This window comes from Hypanus sabinus, unplaced genomic scaffold, assembly GCF_030144855.1.
Source record: "Hypanus sabinus isolate sHypSab1 unplaced genomic scaffold, sHypSab1.hap1 scaffold_708, whole genome shotgun sequence".
Taxonomy (NCBI): domain Eukaryota; kingdom Metazoa; phylum Chordata; class Chondrichthyes; order Myliobatiformes; family Dasyatidae; genus Hypanus; species Hypanus sabinus.
The window spans coordinates 20,948-39,633 of record NW_026781560.1 but is presented as its reverse complement, the minus strand read 5'-3'; the positions used below and the strand labels follow the sequence as shown (position 1 = coordinate 39,633).

General features: G+C 54.5%; 1 protein-coding gene across 1 annotated transcript; it reads left to right on the top strand.

Moving 5' to 3' along the window:
- The first annotated feature begins 95 nt into the window (after positions 1–95).
- Positions 96–18,441, top strand: LOC132389927 (C-type lectin domain family 7 member A-like). Its single transcript, XM_059962493.1, has 4 exons — positions 96–270; positions 15,599–15,747; positions 17,040–17,101; positions 17,766–18,441. Exons 1-4 carry the CDS (start codon positions 96–98, stop codon positions 17,959–17,961), a joined length of 582 nt encoding a protein of 193 aa, XP_059818476.1. The 3' UTR covers positions 17,962–18,441.
- The last annotated feature ends 245 nt before the right edge of the window (positions 18,442–18,686 follow it).

The window sequence follows — 18,686 nt, the reverse complement described above, 5'->3', positions numbered from 1 at the left end:
ATGTCCATGAGTTGAACTCAACCCTAGAATCCAGGATATCCGAGAACTCCCTCCTGGATCTCTCTCACAGAACCTGTCTGAATAGTCTTTCCGCTATGAACAACAACCTGACTATCCTCGAAAACAACATTTCCGTCCTCAACTCGGATCTCTCGGAGCTGAATCGAACGCACAACGATCTCCGTTATGAGTTCAATCAGCTCGAAATGAAGTACAGAAACTTCACCGAAAACAAAGCTCAGATTTGCCAATACCTTACCAGGAGAACAGGTGAGACGACATCCTCCGTTTCAACTGCTCCATATAACAGGGGGTGAGAATGGAAGATGTGGAGAGTTTCACTGCATCACTTACCCCGGGAGTATGCGATGGGACAGTGTGGAGGGAGATTCACTCTGTGTCTGACACCGGGAGTGTGTGAAGGAACGGTGTGGAGGGAGTTTCACTCTGACCCCGGGAGTGTGTGATCGGACGTTGTGGAGGAAGATTCACTCTCTGACCCGGAGAGTTCGTTATGGAACGGTGTGGAGGGAGTTTCACTGTGTGTTTGACCCTGGGAGTGTGTGATGGGATGGTGTGGAGGGGGTTTCTCTGTATGTCTGATACCGGGAGTGTGTGATGGGACTGTGTGGAGGGAGATTCCCTCTGTGCCTGACCCCGGGATGTGTGATGTGACGTTGTGGACCGAAATTTACTCTGCGCCTGACCCCGGGAGTGTGTGATGGGATGGTGTGGAGGGAGATTCACTCTGTGTCTGATCTCGTGAGTTTGTGACGGGACGGTGTGGAGGCAGATACATCTAGTATCTGAGCCCGGGAGTGTGTGATGGGACTGTGTGGAGGGAGATTCACTCTGTGTCTGATCTCGTGAGTTTGTGACGGGACGGTCTGGAGGCAGATACATCTAGTATCTGAGCCCGGGAGTGTGTGATGGGATAGTGTGGAGGGAGATTCACTCTGTGTCTGATCTCGTGAGTTTGTGACGGGACGGTGTGGAGGCAGATACATCTAGTATCTGAGCCCGGGAGTGTGTGATGGGACTGTGTGGAGGGAGATTCACTCTGTGTCTGATCTCGTGAGTTTGTGACGGGACGGTGTGGAGGCAGATACATCTAGTATCTGAGCCCGGGAGTGTGTGATGGGACTGTGTGGAGGGAGATTCACTCTGTGTCTGATCTCGTGAGTTTGTGACGGGACGGTGTGGAGGCAGATACATCTAGTATCTGAGCCCGGGAGTGTGTGATGGGGCGGTGTGTAAGAAGCTTAAACACAAAGTACTCTGCAGATGTTGCTGTCAAAGCAACACACACAACACGATTGATGAATTTAACAGGTCGGACAGCTTCCGTGGAAAGGAACAGTCAACGTGTTATAGCTGTGACCCTTCATCAGGACTGAGGGGTGGGCCAGGAACTCTATAGAGAACGTGGGGGAAGTTTGGGAAGGTTAACGATGGTCGGTGCTTGGTGAAAAACAAGTGAGGGTTGAGATCAAGATGAGTGTAATGGGAAGCAGCGAGGGGATAGGCAGGAAAGGTAAAGAAGCTTCCCCTATGGATGTTGCCTGATGTGGAGATCAAGTCGTATGAATCAAGGTTAGCAGAGCTGGGACTTTTCAATTTGGAACGTAGAAGAATGAGAGGGGACGATATGGTCTACAAGATTATGAGAGGCATTGATAGGGTGGATAGTCAGTACCTGTTTTGCAGGGCACCAATAGCAAACACCAGACGGCATATGTAAAACGTCAGGTAGGGAAGTTTAGGGGAGATATCAGGGGTAAGGTTTTTACACAGACGGTTGTGAGCGCCTGGAATGACTTGCCAAGGATGGTGGTGGAGGCTAAAACTTTAGGGACATTTACGAGCCTCTTGGACAGGCACGGGGTTGAAAGAAAAATGGAGGGTAATGGAGTAGTGTGGGTTTAGTAATTTTTTTAAAGGATTATATGGGTCGGTAAAACACGGAGGGCTGAAGTGCCTGCATTGTGCACTTGTGTTCTATTGTTCGAAGGAATGTAAGGGAGAAGCATTATGTGTAGTAGAAGAAGGAAAAACCATGAGGGAGGTGAGAGTGAGCTGGAGGAGGAGGAAGAGTGAAAGTGGGAAGAGGAAGGGAGCTGGAGGGAATTACTGGAAGTTGGAGAATTCAAGGCAGCTTCCATCTGTGTCTGACACTGGAAAGTGTGTAGGGACGGTGTGCAACCAGCGATACCTACTGTCTGATGCCGGGAATGGGTGATTCGGCAGGACGGGAACTGTATTGCATCACTTTGCGTCTAACCCTGACTGTGTGAAAAGATGATGCATCAGGACCTTCTCTCTGCGATTGACGTCTCTTTAATAGCTCGGGACAAGCGGGTTTTGCTCTATGTTTGACTGCTAGAATGAGTGACGTCACTGACGGAGTGAGCTTCGCTCCACGTCTGATCCCAAAGGAATGTGACAGGACGTTGTGGAGGGTGTTTCACATCTACCCCGGGTGTGGGTGATGGGACGGTGTGCAGGAAGTTTCACTCTATGTCTGACCCCGGGAGTGTGTGATGGGACGGTGTGGAGGGAGATTCACTCTATGCCTGACCGCGGGAGTGTGTGATGGCACGGTGCGGAGGGAGATTCACTCTGTGTCTGACCCCGGGAGTGTGTGATGGGACGGTACGGAGGGATATTCACTCTGCGTCTGACCCTGGGAGTTTGTGATGGGACGGCGTGGAGGGAGATTCACTCTGTGTCTGACGTCTGGTGTGTGTGATGGGACGGTGTGGGGGGAGATTCACTCTGTGTCTGACCCCTGGTGTGTGTGATGGGATGGTGCGGAGGGAGATTCACTCTGTGTCTGACCCCGGGGGTGTGTGATGGGACGGTACGGAGGGATATTCACTCTGCGTCTGACCCCGGGAGTGTGTGATGGGACGGAGTGGAGGGAGATTCACTCTGTGTCTGAGCCCAGGAGTGTGTGATGGGATGGTGTGGAGGGAGATTCACTGTGTGTCTGACCCCTGGTGTGTGTGATGCGACGGTACGGAGGGATATTCACTCTGCGTCTGACCCCGGGGGTGTGTGATGGGACGGTACGGAGGGATATTCACTCTGCGCCTGACCCCGGGAGTTTGTGATGGGACGGCGTGGAGGGAGATTCACTCTGTGTCTGACCTCTGGTGTGTTTGATGGGACGGTATGGGGGGAGATTCACTCTGTGTCTGACCCCTGGTGTGTGTGATGGGACGGTGTGGGGGGAGATTCACTCTGTGTCTGACCCCTGGTGTGTGTGATGGGATGGTGCGGAGGGAGATTCACTCTGTGTCTGACCCCGGGGGTGTGTGATGGGACGGTACGGAGGGATATTCACTCTGCGCCTGACCCCGGGAGTTTGTGATGGGACGGCATGGAGGGAGATTCACTCTGTGTCTGACCTCTGGTGTGTTTGATGGGACGGTATGGGGGGAGATTCACTCTGTGTCTGACCCCTGGTGTGTGTGATGGGACGGTGCGGAGGGAGATTCACTCTGTGTCTGACCCCGGGAGTCTGTGATGGAACGGTACGGAGGTATATTCACTCTGCGTCTGACCCCGGGAGTGTGTGATGGGACGGAGTGGAGGGAGATTCACTCTGTGTCTGAGCCCAGGAGTGTGTGATGGGATGGTGTGGAGGGAGATTCACTGTGTGTCTGACCCCTGGTGTGTGTGATGGGACGGTGCGGAGGGAGATTCACTCTGTGTCTGACCCCGGGAGTCTGTGTTGGGACGGTACGGAGGGATATTCACTCTGCGTCTGACCCCGGGAGTGTGTGATGGGAAGGTGTGGAGGGAGATTCACTGTTTTTCTGACCCCGGGAGTGTGTGATGGGACGGTGTGGAGGGAGATTCACTCTGTGTCTGACCAGGGGAGTGTGTGATGGGACGGTGTGGAGGAAGATTCACTCTGTGTCTGAACCAAGGAGTGTGCGACGGGACAGTGTGGAGGGAATTTCACTCTGTTTGATCCTGGACAATGTGATGGGACCATGTGCAATGACCGACATCTGGTTTCCGAGCCCGGGAGTGTGTTAAAGGACGAAGTGGAGGGAGCTTAAACACAAAATATTCTGCACATGCTGCGGGTAAAGCAACACGCACATCACGATCGATGCACTCAGCAGGTCGGGAGGATTCCGTGGAAAGGAACAGTTAACGTTTTATGGCTGCGACCCTTCGTCAGGACTGAGGGGTGGGAGCAGGGGCTCTATAGAGAACATGGGAGAAAGGTGGGAAGGATAAGTATGGTAGGTGCTGGATGAGAAACCGGTAAGAGGGAAGATCCTGGGTAGCAGGGAATGTATAGGCAGGAAGGTAAAGAAACCTCTCCTATGGGTGCTGCCGGGTTTGGAGATCAAGTCATATGAAGCAAGGTTAGCAGAGCTGGGACTTTTTTCTTTGGAGCGTAGAAGACTGAGAGGGGACTTGATAGAGCTCTACAAGATTAAGAGAGACATAGATAGGCTGGAGAGTCAGTACCTGTTTCCCAGACCGCCAATAGGCTAAAACATTCAGGGTATTTTAGAGCCTCTTTGGCAAGCACATTAATGAAAGAAACATGGAAGGTTATAGGGTAGTGTGGGTTTAGTACATTTTGCAAAGATTACATTGGTTGGCACAACATGGAGGGCTGAGGTGCCTGCATTGTGCTGTGGTGTTCAATGGTTCTAAGGAATGTAATAGAAAAGCACGATAGATAGTCGAAGGAAGCGGTAACATGAGGGAACTGATAGGGAGCTGGAGGAGGAGGGAACAAAGAAACACAGAAAATAGGTGAAGGAGTAGGCTATTCGGCCCTTCGAGCCTGCACCGCCATTCAGTATGGTCATGGCTGATCAACCAACTCAGATCGCTGAACCTGCTTTCTCTCCATACCCACTGATCCCTTTAGCCAAAAGGGTCATATCTAACTTCCTCATAAATATAGCCAATGAACCGGCCTCAACTGTTTCCTGTGGCAGAGAATTCCACAGATTCACCACTCTCTGTCTGAAGAAGTTTTTCCTCATATCGTTTTTCCTCATATAAGTGTTTCCTTTTCCTAAAAGGCTTCCCCTTTAGACTAGAACTGTGACACCTTGTTCCGGACTTCCCCAACGTCGGACACAACCTTCCAGCATTTAGCCTGTCCAATTCCTTTCGAATTTTATATGTTTCAATATCCCCCCTTATCTTCTAAATTCCAGTGATTAAAACTGGGATGTGGGAAGGTAGGGGGAAGGAATTACTGGAAGCTGGAAAGTTCAAGGGAGCTTCGTTCTGTGTCTGACACTGGAAAGTGAGAAGCGACGATGTGCAAAACAGCGACACCTACTGTCTGATGCCGGGACTGTGTAATGCGGCATGTCGGGTACTGTATTACATTACTTTGCGTCTGACCCTGACTGTGTGAAGAGATGATGGATCAGGACCTACTCTCTGCGTTTGACATCTCTGTGATAGCTCGGAAGAAGCGGCTTTTGCTCTCCGTTTGACTACCTGAATGAGTGACGTCACTGACGGAGTGGGCTTCACTCCACGTCTGATCTCAAAAGAATGTGACAGAGCGATGTGGAGGGAGTTTCACAGCGTCCCCGGCTGTGTGTGAGATGGGACGGTGTAGAGGGTGTTTCACTCTGTGACTGACCCCGGGAGTGTGTGATGGCACGGTGTGGAGGGAGAATTCCACTGTGTCTGAACCAGGGAGTGAGTGATAGGACTTTGTGGAGGGAGAATCACTCTGTGTCTGACCACGGGAGTGTGTGATCGGGCGGTGTGGAGGGAGATTCACTGTGTCTGACCCCGGTAGTGTGTGATGGGACAGTGCGGAGAGATTTTCACTCTGTGTTTGACCCTGGAAAATGTGATTGGCCGTGTGGAATGAGCGACATCTAGTGTCTGAGCCCGGGAGTGTGTTATAGAATGGTGTGGAGGGAACTTAAACACAAAGTACTCTGCACATGATGCGGTCAAGGCAACACAAACAACATGCTTGATGAACTTAGCAGGTCGGGCAGCTTCCGTGGAAAGGAACAGTCAATGTTTTATGATCGTCACCCTTCCTCAGGACTGAGGGGTAGGGCAGGGGCACTATAGAGAACGTGGGGGAAGGGTGGGAAGGTTAAGGATGGTAGGTGCTAGGTGAAAAGTCAGTGAAGGGAAAAATGAAGCTGTGGGTTATGGGTAGCAGCTAGTGCATAGGCAGGAAAGGTAAAGAAGCCTCCCCTATGGATGTTGCCTGATGTGGAGATCAAGTCGTATGAAGCAAGGTTAACAGAACTGGGAATTTTCTGTTTGGAGTGTAGAAGAATGAGACGGGACTTGATAGAGGTGTTCAGAATTATGAGAGGCATAGATAGGGAGGATAGACAGTACCTGTTTTGCAGGGCACCAATAGCAAACAACAGAGGGCATATGTAAACAGTAAGGGAGGGAACTTTATTGGACAGAGGGTTTGTGAGCGGCTGGAATGACTTGCCAGCGATGGTGGTGGAGGCTAAAACATTAGGGGCATTTAAAAGTCTTTTGGACAGGCACATATTTGAAAGAATAATGGAGTGTTACTGGGTAGTGTGGGTTTAGTACATGTTTTTAAGAATTATATGGGACGGCACAGCATGGAGGGCTGAAGGGCCTGCATTGTGCTGTTGTGGTCTGTGGTTCTAACGAAGGTAAGAGGAAAGCTCCATGGGTAATTGTAGGAGGTGGAAGCATGGTGGAGGTGACAGGGTGCTGGAGGAGGAGGAAGAGTGAAACTGGGATGCTAGTACGGAAGGGGAGGGAATTACTGGAAGGTGGAGAATCCATGGGAGCATCGTTCTGTATCTGACCCCGGAAAGTGTGAAGGGACGTTGTGCAAACAGCGACACCTAGTGTCTGATGCCGGGATTGTGAGATTCGGCTGGTCGGTACTCTATTACATCACTTCGAGTCTGACCCTGACTTTGTGAAGAGATGATGCATCAGGACATTCTCTCTGCGATTGACATTCTGTGATAGCTCGGAAGAAGCAGGTTTTGCTCTATGTTTGACTGCTAGAATGAGTGACGTGACTGGGCGGAGTGAGCTTCGCTCCGCGTCTGATCCAAACAATAATGTGATAGAACGATGTGGAGGGAGATTCACATCGACCCCGGGGGTGTGTGATGAAACGGTGTGGCGGGAGATTCATTCTGTGTCTGACCCAGAGTATGTCTGATAGGACGGTGTGGAGGGAGGTTCACTCTATGCCTGATCCCGTGAGAGTGTGATGGACAGTGTGAAGGGAGCCTGTTTCTGTGTCTGACCCAAGGTTTGTATGATGGGACGGTGTGGAGGGAGATTCATTCTGTGTCTGACCTCGGGAGTGTGTGATGGGACGGTGTGGAGAGAGCTTGACTCTGTGTCTGACCTCGGGAGTGTGTGATGGGTCCGTGTAGAGGGAGATTCTCTCTGTGTCTGACCCAGGGAATTTGTGATCGGACGGTGTGGAGGGAGATTCACACTGTGTCTGACCCAGGGTATGTCTGATAGGACGGTGTGGAGGGAGATTCACTCTGTGTTTGACCCCGGGAGTGTGTGATGGGACGGTGTCGTGGGAGCTTCACTCTGTGACTGAACACGGGAGTGTGTGATGGGACGGTGTGGAGGGAGATCCACTCTGTGTTTGACCCCGGGAGTGTGTGATGGGACGGTGTGGAGGGAGTGAGAGATGGGACGGTGTGGAGGGAGATCCACTCTGTGTTTGACCCCGGGAGTGTGTGATGGGACGGTGTCGTGGGAGCTTCACTCTGTGACTGAACACGGGAGTGTGTGATGGGACGGTGTGGAGGGAGATCCACTCTGTGTTTGACCCCGGGAGTGTGTGATGGGACGGTGTGGAGAGAGCTTGACTCTGTGTCTGACCTCGGGAGTGTGTGATGGGTCCGTGTAGAGGGAGATTCTCTCTGTGTCTGACCCAGGGAATTTGTGATCGGACGGTGTGGAGGGAGATTCACACTGTGTCTGACCCAGGGTATGTCTGATAGGACGGTGTGGAGGGAGATTCACTGTGTGCCTGAACACGGGGTTGTGTGACGGGACGGTGTGGAGGGAGCGTCACACTGTGTCTGAGCCCGTTGGAGTGTGATGGGACGGTGTGGAGGGAGATCCACTCTGTGTTTGACCCCGGGAGTGTGTGATGGGACGGTGTGGAGGGAGATCCACTCTGTGTTTGACCCCGGGAGTGTGTGATGGGACGGTGTCGTGGGAGCTTCACTCTGTGACTGAACACGGGAGTGTGTGATGGGACGGTGTGGAGGGAGTGAGAGATGGGACGGTGTGGAGGGAGATCCACTCTGTGTTTGACCCCGGGAGTGTGTGATGGGACGGTGTCGTGGGAGCTTCACTCTGTGACTGAACACGGGAGTGTGTGATGGGACGGTGTGGAGGGAGATCCACTCTGTGTTTGACCCCGGGAGTGTGTGATGGGACTGTGTCGTGGGAGCTTCACTCTGTGACTGAACACAGGAGTGTGTGATGGGACGGTGTCGTGGGAGCTTCACTCTGTGACTGAACACGGGAGTGTGTGATGGGACGGTGTGGAGGGAGTGAGAGATGGGACGGTGTGGAGGGAGATCCACTCTGTGTTTGACCCCGGGAGTGTGTGATGGGACTGAGTCGTGGGAGCTTCACTCTGTGACTGAACACGGGAGTGTGTGATGGGACGGTGTCGTGGGAGCTTCACTCTGTGACTGAACACGGGAGTGTGTGATGGGACGGTGTGGAGGGAGTGAGAGATGGGACGGTGTGGAGGGAGATCCACTCTGTGTTTGACGCCGGGAGTGTGTGATGGGACGGTGTCGTGGGAGCTTCACTCTGTGACTGAACACGGGAGTGTGTGAAGGGACGGTGTGGAGGGAGATCCACTCTGTGTTTGACCCCGGGAGTGTGTGATGGGACTGTGTCGTGGGAGCTTCACTCTGTGACTGAACACGGGAGTGTGTGATGGGACGGTGTCGTGGGAGCTTCACTCTGTGACTGAACACGGGAGTGTGTGATGGGACGGTGTGGAGGGAGTGAGAGATGGGACGGTGTGGAGGGAGATCCACTCTGTGTTTGACCCCGGGAGTGTGTGATGGGACGGTGTCGTGGGAGCTTCACTCTGTGACTGAACACGGGAGTGTGTGATGGGACGGTGTCGTGGGAGCTTCACTCTGTGACTGAACACGGGAGTGTGTGATGGGACGGTGTGGAGGGAGTGAGAGATGGGACGGTGTGGAGGGAGCGTCACACTGTGTCTGAGCCCGTTGGTGTGTGATGGGACGGTGTGGAGGGAGATCCACTCTGTGTTTGACCCCGGGAGTGTGTGATGGGACTGTGTCGTGGGAGCTTCACTCTGTGACTGAACACGGGAGTGTGTGATGGGACGGTGTGGAGGGAGTGAGAGATGGGACGGTGTGGAGGGAGATCCACTCTGTGTTTGACCCCGGGAGTGTGTGATGGGACGGTGTCGTGGGAGCTTCACTCTGTGACTGAACACGGGAGAGTGTGATGGGACGGTGTGGAGGGAGATCCAATCTGTGTTTGACCCCGGGAGTGTGTGATGGGACTGTGTCGTGGGAGCTTCACTCTGTGACTGAACACGGGAGTGTGTGATGGGACGGTGTGGAGGGAGTGAGAGATGGGACGGTGTGGAGGGAGATACACTCTGTGTTTGACCCCGGGAGTGTGTGATGGGACGGTGTCGTGGGAGCTTCACTCTGTGACTGAACACGGGAGTGTGTGATGGGACGGTGTCGTGGGAGCTTCACTCTGTGACTGAACACGGGAGTGTGTGATGGGACGGTGTGGAGGGAGTGAGAGATGGGACGGTATGGAGGGAGATCCACTCTGTGTTTGACCCCGGGAGTGTGTGATGGGACGGTGTCGTGGGAGCTTCACTCTGTGACTGAACACGGGAGTGTGTGATGGGACGGTGTGGAGGGAGTGAGAGATGGGACGGTGTCGTGGGAGCTTCACTCTGTGACTGAACACGGGAGTGTGTGATGGGACGGTGTCGTGGGAGCTTCACTCTGTGACTGAACACGGGAGTGTGTGATGGGACGGTGTGGAGGGAGATCCACTCTGTTTTTGACCCCGGGAGTGTGTGATGGGACGGTGTGGAGGGAGATCCACTCTGTGTTTGACCCCTGGAGTGTGTGATGGGACTGTGTCGTGGGAGCTTCACTCTGTGACTGAACACGGGAGTGTGTGATGGGACGGTGTCGTGGGAGCTTCACTCTGTGACTGAACACGGGAGTGTGTGATGGGACGGTGTGGAGGGAGATCCACTCTGTGTTTGACCCCGGGAGTGTGTGATGGGACTGTGTCGTGGGAGCTTCACTCTGTGACTGAACACGGGAGTGTGTGATGGGACGGTGTCGTGGGAGCTTCACTCTGTGACTGAACACGGGAGTGTGTGATGGGACGGTGTGGAGGGAGTGAGAGATGGGACGGTGTGGAGGGAGATCCACTCTGTGTTTGACCCCGGGAGTGTGTGATGGGACGGTGTCGTGGGAGCTTCACTCTGTGACTGAACACGGGAGTGTGTGATGGGACGGTGTGGAGGGAGATCCACTCTGTGTTTGACCCCGGGAGTGTGTGATGGGACTGTGTCGTGGGAGCTTCACTCTGTGACTGAACACGGGAGTGTGTGATGGGACGGTGTGGAGGGAGTGAGAGATGGGACGGTGTGGAGGGAGATCCACTCTGTGTTTGACCCCGGGAGTGTGTGATGGGACGGTGTCGTGGGAGCTTCACTCTGTGACTGAACACGGGAGTGTGTGATGGGACGGTGTCGTGGGAGCTTCACTCTGTGACTGAACACGGGAGTGTGTGATGGGACGGTGTGGAGGGAGTGAGAGATGGGACGGTATGGAGGGAGATCCACTCTGTGTTTGACCCCGGGAGTGTGTGATGGGACGGTGTCGTGGGAGCTTCACTCTGTGACTGAACACGGGAGTGTGTGATGGGACGGTGTGGAGGGAGTGAGAGATGGTACGGTGTGGAGGGAGATCCACTCTGTGTTTGACCCCGGGAGTGTGTGATGGGACGGTGTCGTGGGAGCTTCACTCTGTGACTGAACACGGGAGTGTGTGATGGGACGGTGTGGAGGGAGTGAGAGATGGGACGGTGTGGAGGGAGATCCACTCTGTGTTTGACCCCGGGAGTGTGTGATGGGACGGTGTCGTGGGAGCTTCACTCTGTGACTGAACACGGGAGTGTGTGATGGGACGGTGTCGTGGGAGCTTCACTCTGTGACTGAACACGGGAGTGTGTGATGGGACGGTGTGGAGGGAGTGAGAGATGGGACGGTATGGAGGGAGATCCACTCTGTGTTTGACCCCGGGAGTGTGTGATGGGACGGTGTCGTGGGAGCTTCACTCTGTGACTGAACACGGGAGTGTGTGATGGGACGGTGTGGAGGGAGATCCACTCTGTTTTTGACCCCGGGAGTGTGTGATGGGACGGTGTGGAGGGAGATCCACTCTGTGTTTGACCCCTGGAGTGTGTGATGGGACTGTGTCGTGGGAGCTTCACTCTGTGACTGAACACGGGAGTGTGTGATGGGACGGTGTCGTGGGAGCTTCACTCTGTGACTGAACACGGGAGTGTGTGATGGGACGGTGTGGAGGGAGTGAGAGATGGGACGGTGTGGAGGGAGATCCACTCTGTGTTTGACCCCGGGAGTGTGTGATGGGACTGTGTCGTGGGAGCTTCACTCTGTGACTGAACACGGGAGTGTGTGATGGGACGGTGTCGTGGGAGCTTCACTCTGTGACTGAACACGGGAGTGTGTGATGGGACGGTGTGTAGGGAGTGAGAGATGGGACGGTGTGGAGGGAGATACACTCTGTGTTTGACCCCGGGAGTGTGTGATGGGACGGTGTCGTGGGAGATTCACTCTGTGACTGAACACGGGAGTGTGTGATGGGACGGTGTCGTGGGAGCTTCACTCTGTGACTGAACACGGGAGTGTGTGATGGGACGGTGTGGAGGGAGTGAGAGATGGGACGGTGTGGAGGGAGATCCACTCTGTGTTTGACCCCGGGAGTGTGTGATGGGACGGTGTCGTGGGAGCTTCACTCTGTGACTGAACACGGGAGTGTGTGATGGGACGGTGTCGTGGGAGCTTCACTCTGTGACTGAACACGGGAGTGTGTGATGGGACGGTGTGGAGGGAGTGAGAGATGGGACGGTGTGGAGGGAGATCCACTCTGTGTTTGACCCCTGGAGTGTGTGATGGGACGGTGTCGTGGGAGCTTCACTCTGTGACTGAACACGGGAGTGTGTGATGGGACGGTGTCGTGGGAGCTTCACTCTGTGACTGAACACGGGAGTGTGTGATGGGACGGTGTGGAGGGAGTGAGAGATGGGACGGTGTGGGGGGAGATCCACTCTGTGTTTGACCCCGGGAGTGTGTGATGGGACGGTGTCGTGGGAGCATCACTCTGTGACTGAACACGGGAGTGTGTGATGGGACGGTGTGGAGGGAGATCCACTCTGTGTTTGACCCCGGGAGTGTGTGATGGGACTGTGTCGTGGGAGCTTCACTCTGTGACTGAACACGTGAGTGTGTGATGGGACGGTGTGGAGGGAGCATGACTCTGTGTCTGACCCCGGGAGTGTGTGATGTGACGGTGTGGAGGGAGCTTGACTCTGTGACTGAACACGGGAGTGTGTGATGGGACGGTGTGGAGGGAGTGAGAGATGGGACGGTGTGGAGGGTGATCCACTCTGTGTTTGACCCCGGGAGTGTGTGATGGGACGGTGTCGTGGGAGCTTCACTCTGTGACTGAACACGGGAGTGTGTGATGGGACGGTGTCGTGGGAGCTTCACTCTGTGACTGAACACGGGAGTGTGTGATGGGTCGGTGTGGAGGGAGTGAGAGATGGGACGGTGTGGAGGGAGATCCACTCTGTGTTTGACCCCGGGAGTGTGTGACGGGACGGTGTCGTGGGAGCTTCACTCTGTGACTGAACACGGGAGTGTGTGATGGGACGGTGTGGAGGGAGATCCACTCTGTGTTTGACCCCGGGAGTGTGTGATGGGACGGTGTGGAGGGAGATCCACTCTGTGTTTGACCCCTGGAGTGTGTGATGGGACGGTGTCGTGGGAGCTTCACTCTGTGACTGAACACGGGCGTGTGTGATGGGACGGTGTCGTGGGAGCTTCACTCTGTGACTGAACACGGGAGTGTGTGATGGGACGGTGTGGAGGGAGTGAGAGATGGGACGGTGTGGAGGGAGATCCACTCTGTGTTTGACCCCGGGAGTGTGTGATGGGACGGTGTCGTGGGAGCTTCACTCTGTGACTGAACACGGGAGTGTGTGATGGGACGGTGTCGTGGGAGCTTCACTCTGTGACTGAACACGGGAGTGTGTGATGGGACGGTGTGGAGGGAGTGAGAGATGGGACGGTGTGGGGGGAGATCCACTCTGTGTTTGACCCCGGGAGTGTGTGATGGGACGGTGTCGTGGGAGCATCACTCTGTGACTGAACACGGGAGTGTGTGATGGGACGGTGTGGAGGGAGATCCACTCTGTGTTTGACCCCGGGAGTGTGTGATGGGACTGTGTCGTGGGAGCTTCACTCTGTGACTGAACACGGGAGTGTGTGATGGGACGGTGTGGAGGGAGCATGACTCTGTGTCTGACCCCGGGAGTGTGTGATGGGACGGTGTGGAGGGAGCTTGACTCTGTGACTGAACACGGGAGTGTGTGATGGGACGGTGTGGAGGGAGTGAGAGATGGGACGGTGTGGAGGGTGATCCACTCTGTGTTTGACCCCGGGAGTGTGTGATGGGACGGTGTCGTGGGAGCTTCACTCTGTGACTGAACACGGGAGTGTGTGATGGGACGGTGTCGTGGGAGCTTCACTCTGTGACTGAACACGGGAGTGTGTGATGGGTCGGTGTGGAGGGAGTGAGAGATGGGACGGTGTGGAGGGAGATCCACTCTGTGTTTGACCCCGGGAGTGTGTGATGGGACGGTGTCGTGGGAGCTTCACTCTGTGACTGAACACGGGAGTGTGTGATGGGACGGTGTGGAGGGAGATCCACTCTGTGTTTGACCCCGGGAGTGTGTGATGGGACGGTGTGGAGGGAGATCCACTCTGTGTTTGACCCCTGGAGTGTGTGATGGGACGGTGTCGTGGGAGCTTCACTCTGTGACTGAACACGGGAGTGTGTGATGGGACGGTGTCGTGGGAGCTTCACTCTGTGACTGAACACGGGAGTGTGTGATGGGACGGTGTGGAGGGAGTGAGAGATGGGACGGTGTGGAGGGAGATCCACTCTGTGTTTGACCCCGGGAGTGTGTGATGGGACGGTGTCGTGGGAGCTTCACTCTGTGACTGAACACGGGAGTGTGTGATGGGACGGTGTCGTGGGAGCTTCACTCTGTGACTGAACACGGGAGTGTGTGATGGGACGGTGTGGAGGGAGTGAGAGATGGGACGGTGTGGAGGGAGATCCACTCTGTGTTTGACCCCGGGAGTGTGTGATGGGACGGTGTCGTGGGAGCTTCACTCTGTGACTGAACACGGGAGTGTGTGATGGGACGGTGTGGAGGGAGTGAGAGATGGGACGGTGTGGAGGGAGATCCACTCTGTGTTTGACCCCGGGAGTGTGTGATGGGACGGTGTCGTGGGAGCTTCACTCTGTGACTGAACACGGGAGTGTGTGATGGGACGGTGTCGTGGGAGCTTCACTCTGTGACTGAACACGGGAGTGTGTGATGGGACGGTGTGGAGGGAGATCCACTCTGTTTTTGACCCCGGGAGTGTGTGATGGGACGGTGTGGAGGGAGATCCACTCTGTGTTTGACCCCTGGAGTGTGTGATGGGACTGTGTCGTGGGAGCTTCACTCTGTGACTGAACACGGGAGTGTGTGATGGGACGGTGTCGTGGGAGCTTCACTCTGTGACTGAACACGGGAGTGTGTGATGGGACGGTGTGGAGGGAGTGAGAGATGGGACGGTGTGGAGGGAGATCCACTCTGTGTTTGACCCCGGGAGTGTGTGATGGGACGGTGTCGTGGGAGCTTCACTCTGTGACTGAACACGGGAGTGTGTGATGGGACGGTGTCGTGGGAGCTTCACTCTGTGACTGAACACGGGAGTGTGTGATGGGACGGTGTGGAGGGAGTGAGAGATGGGACGGTGTGGAGGGAGATCCACTCTGTGTTTGACCCCGGGAGTGTGTGATGGGACGGTGTCGTGGGAGCTTCACTCTGTGACTGAACACGGGAGTGTGTGATGGGACGGTGTGGAGGGAGATCCACTCTGTGTTTGACCCCGGGAGTGTGTGATGGGACGGTGTCGTGGGAGCTTCACTCTGTGACTGAACACGGGAGTGTGTGATGGGACGGTGTGGAGGGAGCTTGACTCTGTGTCTGACCCCGGGATTGTGTGATGGGACGGTGTGGAGGGAGCTTGACTCTGTGTCTGACCCCGGGAGTGTGTGATGGGACTGTGTCGTGGGAGATTCATCTGTGACTGAACACGGGATTGTGTGATGGGACGGTGTGGAGGGAGGCTAACTTTTTACTGATCCCAGTTGATGCGACGGGAATTATGGAGGGAGATATATGGTTCCTTTATTCTTAGTTGCAGAGCAAACGTGTCCGCAAATCTGGATCAAAAATGAAGACCGGTGTTATTTCATATCCAAGATCGCAAATACTTATGATGGAGCGAGACAACATTGTTCAGAACTTGATTCAGGGCTCCTCGAAATAAATTCAAACAAGGAAAAGGTATGCCTTGCCCTGAGAAGAGATATCAGTAATCAGGAGATCACGGGATGAGACAAACAGTGATTCTCCCGCCCCCCCCCCCCCCACACAATCCTAATCCGGCCACCGCCCCACCCCCCACACTCCTGGGAAGATCCTTCCACAATGTCCCGGCGCACACTCCCGGGGTCAGACACAGAGTGAATCTCCCTCCACAGCGTCTCATCACACACTCCCGGGGTCAGATACAGAGTGAATCTCCGTCCACCCCGTCCCATCAAACACTCCCCGGTGTCAGACATAGAGTGAATCTCCCTCCACACCGTCCAATCACACACTCCCGGGGTCAGACACAGAGTGAAACTCCCTCCACACCGTCCCATCACACACTCCCGGGGTCGGACACAGAGTGAATCCCCCTCCACACCGTCCCATCACACACTCCCGGGGGCAGACACAGAATGAATTTCCCTCCACACCGTCCCATCACACACCACCGGGGTCAGACAGAGTGAATCTCCCTCCGGACCGTCCCATGAAACACTCCCTGGGTCAGACACAGAATGAATGTCCCTCCAGACCGTCCCATCACACACTCCCGAGGTCAGACACAGAGTGAATCTCCCTCCACACGGTCCCATCACACACTCCCGGGGTCAGACACAGAATGAATGTCCCTCCAGACCGTCCCATCACACACTCCCGAGGTCAGACACAGAGTGAATCTCCCTCCACACGGTCCCATCACACACTCCCGGGGTCAGACAGAGAGTGAATCCCCCTCCACACCGTCCCATCACACACTCCCGGGGTCAGACAGAAAGTGAATCTCCCTCCACACCGTCCCATCACACACTCCCGGGTTCAGACAGAAAGTGAATCTCCCTCCACACCGTCCAATCACACACTCCCGGGGTCCGACACAGAGTGAAACTCCCTCCACACCGTCCCATCACACACTCCCGGGTTCAGACACAGAGTGACGCTGACTCCACCCCGTCCCATCACACACTCCCGGGGTCAGACACAGAGTGAATCTCACTCCACACCGTCCGATCACACAATCCCGGGTTCAGACACAGAGTGACGCTGACTCCACCCCGTCCTATCACACACTCCCGTGGTCTGACACAGAGTGAATCTCCCTCCACCCCATCCCATCACACACTCCCGGGGTCAAACACAGAGTGAATCTCCCTCCACACTCCCGAGCTCAATCAATGGGTGTTTCCCTCTCTGTTCCGTCCCTTCAAATGGATATGCAATGAGAGAGTCTTTTTCTAAACATTATCTGAAATGATTTAATTTCACAGAATTTTGTTTCTAATGCTGTCTATCAATCTGTATCATACTGGATCGGAAAATGCGCAGACAGGTGAGGTTTGGACTGTTGCCGGTCTGTGGTGTTGGATTGGGACAGTGGGTTAGTTTGGAGAATGAAACGAGGTCGTGTGGATAGAGTCGGGCAGTGGGATCAGTTTGAGTTCTGACTCAGATCTATGGGAAGAGAGGGTGTCAGTGAGATCAGTTTGGACAAAGGCTCGGTGTTGTTTTGTGAGTGGAACCGCGGGATTAGTTTGTTGACTGACAGAGTGTTGTCCCGAGAGGGTGAGGAAGTGGGATTAATTTGGGAGATTATTCGGGATTTTAGCGGAGCGCGGTATAATGAGATTCGTTCGGCCATGGACCTGGAGCTGTGGGGAGAGCGCGGTATCATGGGATTAGTTCCGAGGCTGACTGTGGGCTGTGGGGAGAGCGCGGTATCATGGGATTAGTTCCGAGGCTGACAGGAGGCTGTGGGGAGAGCGCGGTATCATGGGATTAGTTCGAGGCTGACAGGGGACTGTGGGCAGAGCGCGGTATCAAGGGATTAGTTCCGAGGCTGACAGGGGGCTGTGGGGAGAGCGCGGTATCATGGGATTAGTTCCGAGGCTGACAGGGGGCTGTGGGGAGAATGCAGATCAGAGCTATTAGTTTGGCGACGTCTCCGGTTGTCTACTGTTGTGTCTTTATTGAAATTGTCTAACCCTCTTTGATAGAAATGTGGCCTCTGATCTTCTGTACAAGATATCCTATGGGTCGACCAGCTGCAGTAACTGCGGCTCGTACGGGAGTTATAATTGCAAATGGAAACACAGATTCATCTGCGAGAAGTCGGCACATTTAGACACGGATATTCCTGAAGAGATCCAAGGTTTCTGTCAACAGCCCGTGGGGCCGAGTTCAATCAACTGACTGCACCTCACTTCTCGCCATTCAATCTGCCCCACTCTCAAACCATTTCTACATCTCCCCCTTTCTACTGTTTTTCTCTTTTTACCCTTCATCTCTCTAAATCATTCCCTTTCCACCCCTCCTCTCCCGATCGAACCCCAGTCTCTGCCTCTCCTCTCTCCGTTCTCTATACACACTCTCAACCAAGGGGGAAAAAGACTGCACATTCACCCTATCTGTGCCCCTCCTGGCTTCATACCCACGCTCCAACGAATATAGACACATCCTTCTTGTCTTCTCTCCATATCTCAGACGCTCGAGTCCCGGGAACATCCTCGGAATGCTCCCTCAGACACTCTTTCCAGCTCAGTGACATCTTTCCTCCATGAGGGCGACCGGAACTGAACACTGCTCTCCAAACGCGGCCTCAGTGACGCCTTGTACAACTTCAACGTGAGCTCAGCACGGTGAAAAGTTGTAAAATTAACATAAATTGGGGAAATTAATAAATACTGCATACAGTTGAATACCGATGGAGTGTTTAAGTGTTCAGGGAGCGTTCGCAATCTGATGGCGGAGGGGAAGCAACTGCTCGTAAATGGTTGAGTTTTAAGACGCCTGTAACCTTCCCCGATGGTTTCGATGAACACAGGGTATTTCCCGGCGGGAGTCCGGGGAATTTCACCGGCACTTCCTCGGTGATGAATGTGGTCTTCCCGAGGCATTTCTTCTTGAACATGTTCTCG